Source organism: Populus nigra, chromosome 11 (genome assembly GCF_951802175.1).
Source record: "Populus nigra chromosome 11, ddPopNigr1.1, whole genome shotgun sequence".
Lineage (NCBI taxonomy): Eukaryota > Viridiplantae > Streptophyta > Magnoliopsida > Malpighiales > Salicaceae > Populus > Populus nigra.
The window spans coordinates 11014715-11033421 of NC_084862.1; the positions used below are offsets into that span (position 1 = coordinate 11014715).

The 18707-nt window shown below is 29.0% G+C and overlaps 1 protein-coding gene across 1 annotated transcript; it reads left to right on the forward strand.

The window, feature by feature from the left end:
• Positions 1-4187: 4187 nt before the first annotated feature.
• Positions 4188-6854, forward strand: LOC133667953 (disease resistance RPP13-like protein 4). Its single transcript, XM_062087667.1, has 2 exons — positions 4188-4375; positions 4472-6854. The coding sequence occupies exon 2, from the start codon at positions 4481-4483 to the stop codon at positions 6629-6631; it is 2151 nt and encodes a 716-aa protein (XP_061943651.1). The 5' UTR covers positions 4188-4375; positions 4472-4480; the 3' UTR covers positions 6632-6854.
• The last annotated feature ends 11853 nt before the right edge of the window (positions 6855-18707 follow it).

Genomic DNA, 18707 nt, shown 5'->3' on the forward strand with positions numbered 1-18707 from the left:
AAAGCAACTGCTATTATAATATCAAACATTACTTTAATATATTTTCATAACGGTATTAGACAGAAGGATCAATGAGTACAAACTTGTCTAATATATAGATAGTAACAAATCAAAATGATATAAAAAGATTAATATAACTACAAAAATTGAAAGCAAAAGGGCATCCATTTATTTTCATCCATAAAAAAATCATTTGATATGCAACTTAAACAAAGTGGAACATCATCATCATCAAACTCATCAACATTAGCTTTTGTTCTTTTTCTAGATAGTGTTTTTTGTAAACCCCATGTGTAAATTCAATGTAAAAATAAAAAAAATGTTTTAAATCAAATAAAAAAGATAAAATGAATGATGTACAATTATATATATATATATATATATATATATATATATATATATATTGAGGTAAGGATATGAAAATTGATCTCATATCATCGCTTGTAATGTTTAAGAAATGTAAACCCGGTACAACTCAAGAGTTCCATAAAAATTCTAAAGAAAGTGTATAAGGAAATTAAGCAAATAAAATATGAAAATTGGGTATTTGATACCTGCAGTAAGGGAAGGGATATGGACCTTTAAAATTCAGAAAAAGTGGTTAGCAAATAAATTTTTGAAATAGAAGTTTAAAAATACCCGAAAAATTAAAAAAGTTCAAAATGTGAATTAAGTTTAAACAGAAATGATTTATAAGGAAAGAAAGGTATTGGGATATAAATTAATGAATTTTGATATCACTTTTTGAAAATTGATGTTAAAAATATATCTGGACGGGGGAAATAATAATTAATATTTGAAGGGACAGTGGAAATTTGACAATTTATTGCCTATATAAGACTTGTTGTGGCCGGCCATAAAGAATAGAAAAGGAAGAGAGGGAAAAACTTCATTTCATTTGAAAATTCTTGAGAAAATCTAGAGAAATACAAGAGAAAAAAAGAGTTAGTAATACTTTAGGCAACAAAATCCTTTAGATTTAAGGTGTTTTGAGAGAAGAAATTTGGGGATAGAGTGAGGAGAAAGAGGTGACAACAACGAGCAAAGAATAAGAGGTGGAAATCCTTGATTGGTTAGCAATTGGAGCCTAGATTACTCTTTGGTAAGGTGTCCCAACATCCATTTAATAAGTTCTTATAATAACTGTTAGATTTCCATTTAATTTTTAATCATATCGAGATATGGGTTCATGATGAATTTTGAGGGAAATATGAAATTGAATTGAATTGATGTTTGTGACATAGAATAGGGTTGAAATGAGTTGAAATAACAAGTAATTTTGAAAGAAAATTTATAGCTCCTTACTAAGTGTGTGGTCGACCATTGATGTAAGAAGAAGAGTGTTTTATTTGAATCTTTGACTTGATTATATGTGTTGATATGAATTAAATGATCAGAAATGCATGAAGGAATAACAATGAAGGTGTTTGAAAGGGTTGAGAAAAGTGTTGATTAATTAATTAATGAAATCGGACAAACAAATTCTTATAAGGTGTTTTTAGCATTATTATAATGTATATATAACATGACAACGAATTGGTTTGAATAAGGATAAGATAAATTGGTGATATGTTAATGTTTATGGAATTGTTGACGAAACTAGACAATTATTCCAGTCGAGGACTACCAGTAAAGCTTTTATAGCAGGTAGGTGTCTAACACCTATAATCAAGGTTGTCAAAATCGCGAGTTGACTCCTAAAATCGTATGATTTTACGAGTCAATATGCATATAACATGTAAAATCGGGTTACAAACTCGAAAACTAACAAACTCGATAAAATCGGTAAACTCGGACCGAGTTTACGAGTTTACCTAATGAATTGAAGAAGCAAGGTTTGAAGGATTTGACAGTGATTTCTTCAAATAATTAAGATCGTTTAGCATCTCTTTCAATTCCACCTCCATTGTTGCTGCTAATCTCTCTCTCTCTCTCTCTCTCTCTCTCTCTCTCTCTCTCTCTCTAAATCTAGAAAATGCATAACATTTTTTTTGTGCACACCAAATATCACTAATTATGTGACTTGCATTCCATAGTTAAAAAATAAATCTCAATTATATAAAACATAAAAAAAAAATATAGATGTATTAGAATAATCTTTTCAAAAACTAAATATAAACAAAATAATTAAAAAACAACTACTATTACAAAAAAGAAGAAGCTAAACACTACCAACAAAAAAAATTAGAGAGAAGGGGTATTAATTTTAACATAAATTAAAAAAAACATTTTTTTAAAAGCAAAAAAAAAAATCAGGCCCTATTGGATTTGGCCCATCTAAGAAGGGCCTGTGTGGGGGCCCTAATTTTTTATTGTCCACCCCATTATTTTTTTAAAAAAAAAGACAACCAACCGATGCATCATCTAGTATTCTCAAGATTTTCGATCATTATGGTGGTGAAAAACGGGTTCTATGTTTTTTTATCCAAATACTTTTTTTCAACCTTAAACACCTAGAAAAGAGCCTAAATACATTGACAAACCTATAAATAACCTTAAAAAATATTTTAAAAAAACCACGCAAAAAACTAAAATTAACCTGAATACAAAAAATCTTCCTAAGCTTCGATATGGTTTTTAAGCAATTTCAAGGCACAAAAAAAACCTGAGTGGAACTCCTTTCATCAAATAAAATCATTTGACATCAAAATTGACCATTTTAGTGGTTGAAATTGGTGTCAACAATATTTTTCTTTTTCTTTTATCATGGGAATCTAACTACCTCTCTCTTCCTCTCCCCTCTTAAACTAGGAATTAAAAAATAATAAAAATAATTTTTTTTTATCAAAATTTATTTGAAAAAACATTGAGGGACTAGACACATTTATTTTTTAAAGTTTGAGGACTAAATTAAATTTTTTATGTGAACTTTGAAACTATCACCCATATGTATTGTCTTTTCTACTTTGATACCTTATCTTTCAATTTTGTTTTTTGTCAACAAGTTTCATCCAAATGATAAAATCAGGCAAAAAAAAATTTGATGATCAAATTAAAAAAAAAAAAAATTTTAAATTACAGTTCCACAATAAAATGTAAGAGAATAAACATTATAATGTACTCACCATGAAAAGGCTATGCCTTTTAGATTTTTAGTACTAACTGAAATATAAAATAAGATAAATACACTTATTTTGTAGTTCGGATTGTTATTTGTTAAGTGAAGAATTATAATTTTGTTTTTATATTTTATTAAATCTAATTACTTTCGACTGTATTCAAAATAATTATATAATCCCTTGGATGAGTTAATCATCAACAATTTAATAATTATCAGTTTATAAGTCTCTTTTCTCCCAATTAAAATCTTCCATCTTATTTCTATTTTTTTCTAATTAAAGAATGAAATAAATTGGAAAAAATAGCTAAGTTATAACGAGTTTAAAATTATAGGGAAAATATTGTTAACAGGATTGAATATTTATTAATGAGAAATGGAAGTGAAGTAGAAAAAGAAAATACAAAACATGTTATGTTATTGGAGAAACCAAATTGCAATTAACTCTTTCTTAAGTCCTCCTAATTTGGAAAAAAAGAAAAAAGAAATGGAAAAGGAAAAGCAGTGGACATATGATTGGAGCAAAAAAGAAGATGGACTCCTTTCACTTTTCCAATAATTCTTGTGCATCACTTGCTGATCTTGGAAGCAGCGAACACTTTCTTCATTGCTCGCTTTGAACCTGAGAAGATTCCGTACCGGTGATTATTCTCATTTCAGTTTGATTTTTATTAAAAAATAATTAAATTTTAATTTTTTTTAATCAAACCATTCAAACCGATCAGTTTTAATTTAATTATATTAGAATAAAAATTAGTTTTTTTGGTTTGGTGCAGTTTTTTTTGGTATGGCTAGATTTTTCTGATTTGTCTCTGTTTTTTTTCAGTTTTTATTTTTATCTGGGTTCTAAAAATTCTAATTGGTTTAATCAATTTTTTTTAAGTTTTGTTTTTTAAATTATTTTTTTAAAATTTTTTTAATTTAATCAGTTTTTTATTATAGATACATCCTATCTTCGATTTGTTGTTTTTCATGAGGACTCCAGAAATAACACTCGAAGTGTTTTTTCCCTTGCCTTACCTGACCTTAATTACAGCTCCTGAGTAATTTCCCTTGTTTTTGTCTCAGTCAGTTGTCAGGTGAAATAGTGACCCCGTATTTAAAAGAGGGAGGGGGTGAAGAGTAAAGTTACAAGTCCAATGATGAATTTAAAAAGAAAAAGAAAAAAAAAGACTAGAGCGTTGACCCTGCATCAGTTACAAGACTAGCTGTAAGAATTAGAACCAAGATTCGTGGGCATCTACCAAGAGCAGCTCTCAGTTCGAAGTACCAACTGCTGTGTTTGTTCCTGTTAATTAAGGATAATTCAATCAAAAGGTCAGCCAACATCTAAATTATCGTTGTAATCATCAGTTTTCTTTTTTTATCTTTGTTCTGTCCTGCAATTCATTGCCTTTGATTCTGTGTCCATAGTACCTAAGGATGTCGATCAAAAGAGATCCAGAGAAAGTTGTGTCAACATTACAGAATCGTCTGTATCAAGCAATTGATCTGACAGCAGGGGGGATTGACGAGAGAATGAAAGAAAATGAACTGGTGCTAAAATTTCGAAGCGCTGAGGCCAAGCTTGAGGAATTGAAAAATCTTCTCTCTGGCCACAAGCGCTGGGAAGACACAGTTGTTAAAAAGTTCAACGTGCTGCGACTCCAGATTTACAAAACTCTCTCACTTGCCAAGAACCAAGCTGATGGCGCCAGACAAAATGCCAATTCCATCAAAGATCATCTACATTGGGTTGACAGGAAACTTGACAAGCTAAATCTTCGGTTGCAACCGCTGTTACCGCTGTTCCCTGCAAAATCAGATTCAGAATCACGTGAGAAGATAAATCCATATAAGGTAGCTCAGGAAAGAAAGGTGTTGAAAGAGTGGAAGGAGCAAGAAGTGGAAAGGATGATCTTGGAAAGCTCAGCCATGCTCGATCTTCAGGCAAGTTACCACAATCTGGAGAGGCTAGATTTGAAACTCTGCTTTCTCTTTTTATCTGTTTTTCCAGAGGAAGCTGTGATAAAAAAGAGGCCATTGATCTATTGGTGGATTGGCGAGGGTTTGATCACTGCCAACGAAAAAAAGACAGCTGAGGAGGAAGGAGAAAGTGTATTTCAGGAGCTAATAGAGCTAGACCTCATAGTACCGTACCATGAAAGACCAGATAAACCAAGCCCAGTTGTCAACGCATGCATAATCCATCCTTGGATTCGTCACATGGCAATCAGTTTAGCCCTGAAGGCCGGCCTCTTCGGCTTCGATTCCTCCGGAACACCATCTTATGGTAACGACCGATCTCGACGTGCGTGCTTGGTTTTGAGTAGCGACACTAGTGGCGGTACTCCAAATGAAGAGAATTTGCTAACTGTGTTCAATGTGAGCAAGCGATATCTTAATTTCAGTCTTGACTGGCTACTGAAGTTGAGGAAGGTTGCAGTGCTTCAGCTTGGGCGGTGGCATTACTTACCTGTGCCTCAAATTAAAGTTGAAAACGAGGAGCTTGGGCTGTGGCATCACTCACCTGTGCATCACATTGAAGTTGAAAATGAGGTGTTTTTGAAAGGTCTGTGGGCTCAGAAGCACTTGAAATATCTTTGCCTCCGAGGAATATCTCTGATAACCACACTTCCTTCATCAATTGGCGAGCTTTTTAGCCTTGAAATTCTTGATCTCAAAGCGTGCCACAATCTAGAAGAATTGCCTTCTGAGATCGGATCATTGACAAGCCTCACCCATCTTGATGTATCTGACTGTCCCTTCCTAGAAAGCATGCCAAAGGAGCTTCAGAAGCTCACTCGTCTTCAAGTGCTCAAGGGTTTTGTGATTGGGAACTCGAAAAGAACTCCGTGCAAGATAGCTGATCTTGCTGATATGAAGGAACTAAAGCGGCTTAGCATATATATAGGGAATGAGGCAGTAGTCAAAGAGGGGGAGTTAGCGAAGTTGAAGGCCATTGAAAAACTTCGCTGCCTGACAATGTGGTGGGGAGTAAAAGTATCCCTGGAGACATCCACGGTCAAAGCTGAAGAAAAATCTCCGAAATTAATTGCCTTGACAGACTTGTCATTTCCCCCAGGGTTAGAGAAGTTGGATCTGAGAGGCATTCCTCAGCCAAATCCACTAAAAGAACTGAAACCTGGTTCACTGAAGCAGTTAAAAAAGCTCTACATAAGAGGGGGGAAACTTCAGAAGTTGAATCACGGAGAAAAGGATGATCACGTGTGGGAAGTAAATATATTGCGTCTCAGGTATCTCAAGGATTTCAAGATAGACAGGAAAAGTTTGAAGCAAGCATTCCCTAAGCTAGATTTCTTGGATGTCATATGTGATCAGAGTGGGGATCAGAAAACGAAGTATGAAGAAGATTTTGTGCTAAGGAACAGAAATGAAATTGGAGAGTACTTCAAGGAGAAAGGGAATTCGGAAGAGGAACAGAAGAATGCCATGCCAGCAGAAAATGAAATTTGCGAGGAGGGAAAATCTGCGGAAAGTGTATTGATTAATAAAGGCAAGGGGAAGGAAATAATGTCAGGAAGTGCGATTGAAGAAGCCAGTTCCAGCCGTGATCATCATCATTCGCAGTAGTGTTGCTGCTAACCATTTAGCCAGCGCTAGCTACTACAGTTTGAGCAGTAAGCATTTGGTCTCATTGTATAGATCTGTTCTTACTGCTCAAACTGTTTGAATTCCCTCCCTTGCAATGGAATTATATTTTAGAAACGTTCTTATTTCTATGGAGACTATTGACTTCTGTACGTTGCTTTTGATAATGGGATGATGCCATGCATCTCAAGTCTTGTTTATCTTATCTTTTCTGAAGAATGTTTTGCATTTCTCTCTCATCTGTTCTCGATTACGTAGATGTAATTAAAGTTGTGAAGTTTTGCTTGTTTTTTAAAGTTTTTTTATTTATAAATATATTAAAATAATATTTTTTATTTAAAATCAGTATATTAAAATGATCTAAAAATATCAAGAAAATATTAATTTAAAGAAAAAAATAAAAAAAATTTAAATTTTTTCAAAAATATTTTTAAAATGCAAAAATAAACAGGGTTGATCGGCTATGCTTCCATCATTGGTTTGCACTATAAGAACCTTGGAGTTTCTTTTCATGAAATTTCTAGTTGACTAGTTGATCTGGTGACTTGTTTGATCCAATAAAATCCAGTTAAAAACCTGTTAATTATTTATTTTTTAATCAAAATAATATCGTTTTGTTTTATAAAAAAAATTAAAGTTAACCCAAATAACTAGTCAAAACCTAGTAATTAGATCAAAATCTGTAATCCAAGTCTTGAGCCGAATCAACCACTGGCCGAGTTTAAAAACACTAATCCTCGTCATATGTTGTGTGTCATTTATTTCTACACATTTAAATTTGTGTCCTATCTATTCTATTGATTAAATTATTGACAACGAAATTACATACCTATTTTTGTCTTCTTCTTTCCTTTATAATTACACCTATTAACAAATTTAAAAGGCACGAGGGTTTTTACTTTAGCAATCCACGCGAAAACCACATTTTGCTATTCCAAAACAAAATCAATAAACTTCCATTTATTATTGCCAAATTTAAATGGAGAGATTAAGTGTTTTTATTTTAATCATGTGCTGTAAAATGACTATTTTACGCTTAGATTTAAAAAAAAATTAAAACTTGGTAGCAGTTTTATAATTTACTAAATATAAATATTATTAAAAAAATAAATAATTTCTGCGTTGCACGAGCCAGTAAGTAGGTAGCCTGTGCCTTTCAGGAGATATTTTTGGGGCTATCCAATTACTAGACGCCACCTTCCATAACGGTGTTGGTATCGTCTCTACCTCCCTTCTTTGATGAGCAATGTATGTGACCATCAGTTATTCAGTTTATCTTCAACGACCTTCTTTTCCCCCCCTTTTTTTTTCTTTCATGCTCGATTTTCATGTTTGTCTCTTTAAAATTTCAAAGCAACCTTTCATTTATTATTTCTTCATATTTGGTCCTTATTTTTTTATTATAATTAGTTTTATTTGAAATAATTTATAAAATTATATTTTTTTTTCAATTTCATGCCCCTTCAATTTTTTTATATATTTCAAATTTGGTCTTTATTCTTTTAATTGTATTTATTTTCATTCATATATTTTTTTAATTGATTTTTTTTACATTTTCATCCTCCTTGAGTTTGTTTTCCTATAAAATTTGATCCTTATTTTTTTTAATTGCTATTTTTTCACTTTAGATTTTTTTTTTAAATTGGTTTTTTCCTGATTTCATCATTCAATTTTAAATTGATTGAGAATTTAACTTCTTGATTGGGCTCAGGTTTAGGATTTCATGAGTTGTGAGTTTTAGAGATTAACCTAAGTTTAGGAGGTTCTCTTGATTTTGCTTCTTCTTCCTTCTTCCTTTTTTATGTTTCTTTAGTTTTAGACTTGTGCATTTATTCAATTAGAGATTGGGCTCCGTTGTTTTTATTTATTTGCTTCTATATTTGTTTTTCACTAATTTTAAAAATGACTTGGATTATCTTAGTTCCTTTTATTTGTTATCCTTTGTTGAATTTACTTTGATAAATATTTTAAATTTTATTTTATTTTATCTTTCAAACATTAAATTGATTGAAAATTAATTTTCGTTTTCATTCCGTCCTTTAAGGTTGATTATATATATATCAAGCTTCATGATTTTCTTTAAGTTCCTCTTTATTTGTTTATCTCGGTCTCATCACTTAAACTGCAAATTTGACGGGATAACTTGAGTTGACTCAGTTATTTTAGATTTTTTTATTTAATTTAATATGTGTTATGTTTTATTCTTTAACATTGGATTGTTTTCGAATTGCGCTTCATAATTTCTTTTTCTAGTTTTCCTTTGTAATTGTCCACCACATTAGGATTTAAAAAAAAAACAAATGAGGGCCCAAGTCTGCGAGCCCTTTTCAAATGGGTCATACGGGTTGGCTTGACTTGTCAACCCAGAAACTATTGATCTCTTTTTTTTTTCTTTCTTTTTTTTTTAATTTTGCTTTTTCAAAAAGAAATTGATGTATTTTCTAATATGTATTTTTTAAATAATTTTTTAATTTATATTTAAATTAGTACCTCTTCTCTATGATTTTTTTTATTTAGCCTTTTTAAAATAATGGTTTTTTTTAATTATTTTGTATGTATTTAATTTTTGAAGAAATTATTATAATTCATCAATAATTGTTTCTTATATCAATGAACTTTATTTCTAAAATAAAATATATTTATTTTTGGATAGTATTTCCGATAAGTTCAACCTTGCATAATATTTTCTCCTTTTATTTTATTCATTGAATTTCATGTGTGTATCTATTTTTACAATACTTTAATTAAATAAAAAAATAATTTTAATAAATAGAGTTATTGAATACAAATTGGTAAATAGTTCATATTACAAGATCAAATATCTTGATTTTTCTAATTATTTATTTAGTTATTGTTAATGACTTTTAATATTGACTTAGATGGTTCTCAATTTATTTAAATAGATGTGTACATAACTTTTTGATTTATACTTCAAAACTTTTATGTAAAACAAATGTGTCAAGAAAAGTCTACATGTTCAATTTTTTTTGTTGGAAAAAATATCCGGCCCGCAGTGGAGCACAGGTCAAATAACTAGTGTTTGTCATATTTTTCAAATCAAAAAATAATTTTAATAAACAAAGTTATTAAATACAAATAGATAAATAGCTCATGTTACGCGATCAAATATCTTGATCTGCAACTATCTCTCATGACCCGAATGTTTCTCTATTTTTTTTATTTTTTTGAAAAATCCAAAAAAATAGGAAAAGACAACAAAAAAAATATTGTTGATGTATTTGCTTCGTTTTTATCATTTTCAATGTCGTTTCAAAAGAATTAAAAATTCAAAAAATTTATTTTCAATGCGTTCAATTTTTAACACACTTATTTTAAAATTATTGATCAATTTTTTTTATTAAGTCGACGTTGATGATGCCTTTAAAAAAATCAAAATACAAAAAATAAGATAAATTATTAAAAAATTATTTGAAAAAAAAAACCAAAAGTAAAAAAAAAAAAAAAAAAGTAAAAAAGCCAGATCACTTTCCAAGAACAATCAAACTACACCTAACCAGGGGACACTAACTCGAGGACTTAAAATGAGAGACCAAAGATTTTTTTAGTTGCTTGGGAACCAAGCAATCAGGAGAAAAAAATATTATTTTGCCTATAAATACATGATTAAATACATGATTATACCACACAAAAAAAAGATGTCATTATCAAAAAAACAAAACTAACAAATTAAAAAAAACCTAACCCTTTCTTTACACTGAAAGCCCGTGGCCTCCACTCTCAGCCAACACCTCCCCACTTTTTTGACACCAACCAGGAAATATTTATCTTCCCTTCACCTTCATTGACAAATAAAGGCCCATCACAACGATCCTATAAAAAAGACTAGACTTTTATTCTATACCTTAACTGTGCAAAACTCCACGCCATTTTCATATTTTCTTCTTTATCATTCTTGCCCCGTCACAATTTCTCTTTCTCACTGCCATCAGCATACTAGAACTAGACACACTCGTCTCCCTTTCTCATTTTTGAACAAAAACTCACAAATCCATTTCGCCCACCACCAACATTTTTCAATGCTATCAACTTACATGGTCATCCTCCCTCTCGGCATCCACCGCCAGCGTTGCCACCCCCTCTCCTTCAGCCACCATTCGGCCACCATCATCAACCCAATGTTGTTCCCTTTTTCTCCACCATATAGTCGCAGCTCCCTCACTAGAACCAAAGATCCACCACCACAGTCGAGAACCCAATCTCTCCTTCCCACAAGCAGACCCAAAACTAACTCAATGTCCCTTCTCCTCGCCAAAACAATAGCGCATCCCACCATAGTCTGGTCTTTTTAATCAGCCACCAGCAATCCTCATATCCACAACCAACGACCACCATATCATTTTCTCCTCTAAACAATGACCAAAACAAAAAATTCCTTCATACAAACTGATCAGCTTGTTAGGACCTGTTTAGAATTGTGGTTGCAGTTCAGAGTGTTTTTAGCTTAAAAATATATCAAAATAATATTTTTTTATTTTTTAAAAAATTATTTTTGAGATCAGCACATCAAAACGATCTGAAAATATAAAAAAAATAATTTTTAACAAAAATAAAAATTTGAATTTTTAAAAAACATGGGTTGGACTACGTTTTCAAACGATCCTTTAATATGGCAACAACAAAGCCCCTGACCGACAAGCATACTTCACTAACATCAATAATCTTCTCTAATGGTTGACCAATTCCATCCATCGCTGCCAACAACCATGACAACTCTCAACTAGCTGTCACCACCTCCTTCTTTACCATCAGCAATCTCCCATCAATAAACTCAACTACCTCTCTACATCGCTAGTGAAACTTATCAGTCTCCTTTACGCAACTGAACCAACAAACCTAACTTTCGTCCCAATCTGCTCTTCCTTTTTACCCATAGATGGCGACCTAAGCCATAATAAAAACCATTAAACCACCCAGCCACGACCAACAACTCGATAGCCTGTGACCCTCAACCATCTCCTTCCTTTTAACCAAACCTAAAACTAATTGTGACCTATCTATCCTCCCCTCCAACCAAACAAAATCACCCGAACCCAAAACAACAAGCCACAAACTCAACATTGTTGTTGACCTAACCAGCCTCCTCCACTATTACATAGCAGGATCAATCTCGTTTCATCATGCCTTTCCATTGTTGATTGTTGCAATAACCAGAAATAAAAAGAAAAAAACAAAGGAATATATCTATGAATAAGGAAAAAAGAGATGAAAACAAATTGCTTGTGTTGATTCTCTTTTGCAAGTATTTGGTGAGAGCCATTGCCAGTGCAAGAAGAAAGAGAAAAAAAAGATGTTTCAGATCCACTCGTTTCTTGTTTCACCTGCAACAGTATGCATATTAACGCATTGGCAATGGCCAAATATCTTGGAAGTTTGATTTATAACTCAAATTATTTTTTAGACAAATTACTATAATATTATGAAATTTTTAGGATAAATACTTATTATTGTGTATATTTTTTGGATTTTTGGACACTATATTTTGATTTGATATATGTTTTTTTATTGAAATAACTTGATTATTTATGTTGAGTTGTGAGTTTATTTTTTGCTTTTTAGAAATATTAGTGCATGAGTTATGTTTGGATTTGAGTTGATTTATTAGAATTAGCATGAAATTTGAACGAAGTTCATGAAATTATTAAAATTTGTGTGGATTTTTGGTGTTGCTTGGTCTGAAGTTAATAAATGATAATTCATTTTGAATTGATATCATGTTTAAATAGCTAGATAAAAACATGTCATTTGCGTCTTGCCAAATGCGGCCTTAATTCAGTTTCAATAAATTTTTAATTTTTTGAAAGATCATTTTGATATATATTTTTAGTTCCTTACATTTCCCCTCTTATATTTAGTATTTGAAATTCTGACCTATATGTGAGGTGCTTTTGGTATTAAATAAATTGGTTTCTTTCCACATAAACAACAAATCTTTCTTTTAAAAAATATAAATTTATTTCAAATTGTATATGGCCAAGTCTTTTAAGAAAAATATATTTGCATAATAATATAAAAAAAAATACATGGCATGATTTAGCATCCTTAAATAAACAAATTAAAAAAAATAGTTTTGTTGATATCTTTCCATGTATTTTTGAATTTAATAACCAGTTTATGAAATTCATGAAAATTTGGCTTACATTTTAAAAATATCAAAAAACGTTATCTTGTTTGTTTGTATATTAAGGATTATGAACTTATACGTAAGATGTATTCTCGATATTAAAAGAAAAATGTAAAAAACATGTTTTGATATTAGAATGGTTAGGTTTTAACTGGATAAGATAAGAACCTTCTTACCAAGAAGAACCTTTTTTAAACCTTAGACATACCAACAATTAGAAATCACAACACCTTAGTTTATATCTAACAAACAAACAATGTAGTTTACCTTAAGTAAGATGTACTAGGAGAGATACATTTTCTCCATATATAACTAGTCTCCTTATTTAAACCATGAGACCAATTAAGGTTTTTAGTAACCAAGATATTAGATGGCGACTTTATTTTTTTAACTGATAAGAAACAAGAATTCCTTGTTCTTTCCACCTATTATCAGTCTAGGAAGATGTTCACCGCAACACTGCACATGTGCAATAATAAGAATAAACATAATTTTACAAAGTAAACACATTTTATGCTATAATATCTAAATCGAAACATTGTTGATGAATGAATAATAATTACATTGAAAAACTGGTTACTAAAAAGTTAAGTCAAACCACTTATAACTTTTCTAATATTTGAGAAATCATGATGCATTACTAGTCATTGTATTTAATCTTCAAATATAAATCAATCAATTATTGAATTGAGAATAAATTAATTTGTTTAATTTATTTTATTCTATTTTATTTATAATTGTGATTTATATTTTTACCAACTTATTATGAAACCTAATGGGTCACATATATAAAAACAATTGATCAGAAATTAAACTAGGATGATTAATCAAGTGTGATTTGATTGGAAATAAGTTTTAAGAATTGGGGACTAGAATGTAATTAATATAGGGGACCACAATTTTAGACCTAGAAAAAAAATGAAATAGGGACTTGATTGAATACATTTCTAAAATTGTTATGAAATAATATATATGATATTATTTAGGGGGGAAATTAATATTTTCTATTTTTATTAGGTTTCTGTTTAAATAGAATGTTATGCCTCTTATTTTATGTAAAAGAAAAACTATGTAAGTTACAGAACACTTGAAAAACACAAAAGAAAAGAGTTAGCACTAAAAAACATAACAATCTCTCTCCCCTAAAAAGGGTTTAGAAAATTTCTTACTGGTAGTTCGTGTTGATTATTATTAGAGGTCGGATACTTAGACGGTTTGTGGTTTATGAAAATCTAACTTTGAAGAAATTATTCAAAGCAAAAAAAAATAATCTAATTTTTAAGTAATCTTTGTACAAATCATAAGCAATCTTAAATCATCTAATGGGATCTTGAGACTCCTAGAAATTTTATATTATTGTTTCTGTTGTATATATATGTTTTGGGAAGACAACATGTTCCCATCTCTTTAAGTGAGGCTAATAGGAATAAAGAACAGAATATCAATTTAAATCACCAAAATTCTAAGAGGCCAATTTATTATGGTAGAATCCTAAATCCTTTAGAGAAATCTCTAAATGATGGAAACTAAAATCCTAGCGGCAACTTTTGAGTGGTGAAAATTAAAATCTTGGGGGGCAACCTCCAAATGATGGAAACTAGTGTTGAAAGGCGGTTTCAAATCTTGAATTAAGTACTTTTTGACCATGTTGCTAGGCCAACTTGATAGATATATAAAGTTCACCAGTTTTTATATATATATACGAATTTATTAAGATGTCTAAATGTACTCAAAAGGATAATCAATTCACTAGAGAATATATTGCCAAATTCATATCACAATGTGTAGATGGAAATGCCAATTCATTTTTGAAACTTCAAATTGTTTAAATTCGGTCACTACAAATAATTTTTTTACCATCAAATCAATTATTCCACGTAATGCTTATATGGTTTTAAACCTTGTAATTTATATCAATTCACATGCTACACTGTGTTCATGATGTTAAAAAAGTTAAATTAATGTTTGATTTTGTAAAATAGAGTTTACTTTTATCAATTTAAAAACATTGAAAAACATGGATCAAATTTATCATAAAAACATAAAAACAACCCTTTTTATTTGTTATTGTTCATGGGTTGTGGGAAATTATAGTTTCTTTAAAAGAAACTATAGTTTGGCCCTTAAATTTTATAATTTTGGTCACTTTTTTCTTTTTAAGGTTTTGCATTTTGGTCTTAAATTTCATGTGTTTTATATTTCAATCTCTAAAATTTAAAAGGAGAGTGAGAGAGTTGTCGAAAATAGAAGAGGAGAGAAAAAGTGATCGGTTGACCACAATATTCTAACTATAAAAAATGCTTATCTTAATATCAAAAAAGTTTGTCTTGAAAAAGGAGGGTTCAATAGAGGTAGTATTCTCTTTGAACATGTTGTGACTAGTAGATCAGAACACCTAATTGTTTTGTTTTTGGTTCTAAGGTTTTTTTTTTGGGCTTGTAATGATTTTATTGAGGTTTTTGTGATTTTTTTGGTGAAAAAAATTGAAAATTAGATTTTAAAGTTCTAAAACTCGAATCTTGAAGGTCACCTAAGGTGGCTAGAAAGTGAATTAGGAGATGATATATTGTTTGCTATATATATAATTGGGGACAGATGATATGTCATCCACCCCTTGAAATTTTTTTTCAATTGCGTGGATTTGGCTTTCCAAACTTATACGCACTTGGGTTTTTTTTTTCTACGCTAGCATTCTTGGTCTTTTTCTTAGATATCCCTTTATTTTATTTTTTATTAAGTTTTGATAAAAAAATCTCTTTAGATCAATTTATTAAAATAATATTTAAACAATTGTTTAATTATACCATTGTTTTGAAGAAGAATGTGCTTTTTTTTATGATGATATTATAAATTGCTTTATGAATAATTATGTATTAGCCTAAGATGTAGAATTTAAAATAATTTTTTTATTAATATTGAATGAGAATAAAAAAAATTATATATTTTTTTCATTATTTATATAATTCTCCCAAATTTATTGTTTTTAAGTTTTTTTTTAATTGAAACATGTTTTCATGAACATAATTAGTTTTCACTAGAAAAATAATGCTTATCATAAAAAGGACATGATTTTCATCATGAGAAGAAAGAAATGCATGAAGAATGAAATTAGATTTTTGTTTAAAAATATACATTTCTTCTTTTTTAGTTAAAATTATTATAGTTTTTGCAAATATTTTTTAGTTCTTGTTATTCTTTATTCAATAAACTATGTTGTTGATAAAAAAAACCATTTTTTATAAAAAAATAAAATTAAATGAATAAGAAAAGATAATTTTAACAAGAAAATATTTTTCCTCTATAATTGTATTCATTATATTCCTACAAATATTTTTTCATTATTATTATTATTATATAACTAAATAAAAAAATACATTTTAAATAGTATTGTACAATAGCGCGTGAGCAAGCCATGCTAGTTTATGCTATTTGGTTATGGCATTCCTTTATATATACATGTTGAATTACAAAAAAAAATCCATATTATTATAGCGCATCAAGACCCCTTCGATCTTAAATATTTTGTGGAAGAATAACTCAATTTTATTTTTATTTTACTCATTTTTGTCAAAGAGATTTAATGATTCATTGTGTTTGGTGATAAGATGCAATGCATTTTTGAAAATGCTTTTTAATTAAAAATAAATTAAAATAATACCTTTTAAAATTATTTTATTTTATTTTATTTTTAATATTAGTATATAAAAATTATTTATTTTTTAAAATATTAATTTAATATTTTCTCAATTTTTTTTTTAAAAAACAAGTCGAATCATATTATCAAATACAAGATTACCATTTTCATATATACATAAAAAAAAAAAGGCCAATAAGAGATTATTTAGTCATCATATAAACCGTCTAATCACAAGAAAATCTGAGGAGACTAACCTCAGGGCCACTAGAGGTTTATATAATCGTTAACTTTAGAACTCGTGGGATTAGTTGAGGTGCGCGCAAACTATTCCAAACACCCATATTAATAATAATAGTAATAAAAAATATGAGGAGACTAGATAAACTATAAAAGTTTAATCACATCCTTATCTATTGTATGATTTTTTTTATTTTTTATTTTTTATAGAATAATTTTAAAAATAAAATAAATTTTTAAAAATTATAAAAATAATTTTTTAGTTTCTTTTATTGATAAAAAGTCATGTTATCAATATTATTAGAGTATTATCTACCACCACCACTATACCACTTTATTATAATAATTATTTATTATAATAATTATGACTATTAACATTTTTATAATGTCATTATCAATCCACTATATTCCATCATTTTTATTATCATTTCACATCCATCACCAACTCCATTAAAACTATGAGTTGGTGATGGATGTGAAATGATAATAAAAATCATTAATTTTATCAATATTGTTCTTGTTGTTTCTATAATATTTATAGCGATATTATGACAATCTTTGTATTATAAAATTGCTGGCCTTACTTCTTATATTATTATTATTATTAACAAAAACCTAAAAAATTTGGCCAATACTATTTCACCTACTAAAAAAATTCTTTATGTTAATTTTCATCTTTATTTAGGTTGTGTTTGTTTAATTGCAGCTTTTATGTTTACGGTATAAAAAACGCAGTTAGGTGTTTGGTAATGCACCAAACTGCGTTTTATACTGTGGGGCCCATAAAAAAATTGAGTTTGCAACGCAGTTTTTGTGAAGTAGTTTTTACATGTTTTTTTAACTGAGTTTTGTAAAACTCTGTTTGTTTTTGCGTTTCAAGAGCATTTGTTTTCCAAAATTTATTTATTTTTATTTTTTTCTTTACTTCAAATTTTTTTTATATATTTTCAGATCATTTTGATACGCTGATATCAAAAATAATTTTTTTAAAAATTTAAAAAAATTATTTTGATGCATTTACAAGTAAAAAACATTTTTGAAAAGCAATCACAACCAAACATTTTATACATGTTTTTTGCTGCACATAAACCTCAACCATAATTTTTACCAGACATGTATCTAAATCTAACTAACCATATTTTTTTTAATTTTTTTTTAAAACCACAATCACGAAAACTTTCTAAGAAACAAATACATTTTTAATTATTTAGATTATCTTTAAACCACTCACGTTAAATCAAATATTTTAATTTATTTCTCTTTCTCAGCTTCATTTGATGTTAATGATTTATTAATAAAATAATAATTATTAATCTGATAAAAGTGTTAACTTTATCATTCCTTCCAATGTCATGTCAACATCGTTCTGCCACCCCTTGCGCATTTAAAAAAAGGATTAGTTGAGTCTATGAAAAAATACCTACCCCGGCATTTTCTAATAATTTTATAAATTAATCTGTTTTGTAAGTGGGCCTACCTGCCAGTGTATCATCATGCCTTTGGTTTTATCCGACAGCCTGTCGATCCAGTAAAAAAAGTTAGAGTCAACAAGTCAATAATTAAGCTTTGATTGGATTCCTCCGTGAGATCGGGTCAATTCTTAACTTTCTTTTATTCAATCAAGACAAGTTTAAGATAGTACTTAGAATCAAGACAAGTTTAAGATAGTAGTTAGAAGCGTGATATATATTTTTTTAATATATAAAAATAATATATTTTTTAAAAATTATTTTTTATATTAATAATTAGTTTCAAGTAAATTTTTTCTTTCAAAAAATCATGAAATATGATTTCTCCTATAAAAACAAACAGTCCTTGAAATCTTAAATTTGATGGGTTGGCAACACTGAGTTTTTCAAGATAATGTTTAAAATTATAAATTTATTTTTTAAAATATTTTTTATTTAAAAATATATTAATATATATATATATATATTTTTTTTTAATGTTTAGAATTTATTTTCCAATTAGGATATCAAAACGTTCCAGATTTATAAAAAAATTAATTTGAATAAATTTTTTTCTTAAATTCTAAAAATTAA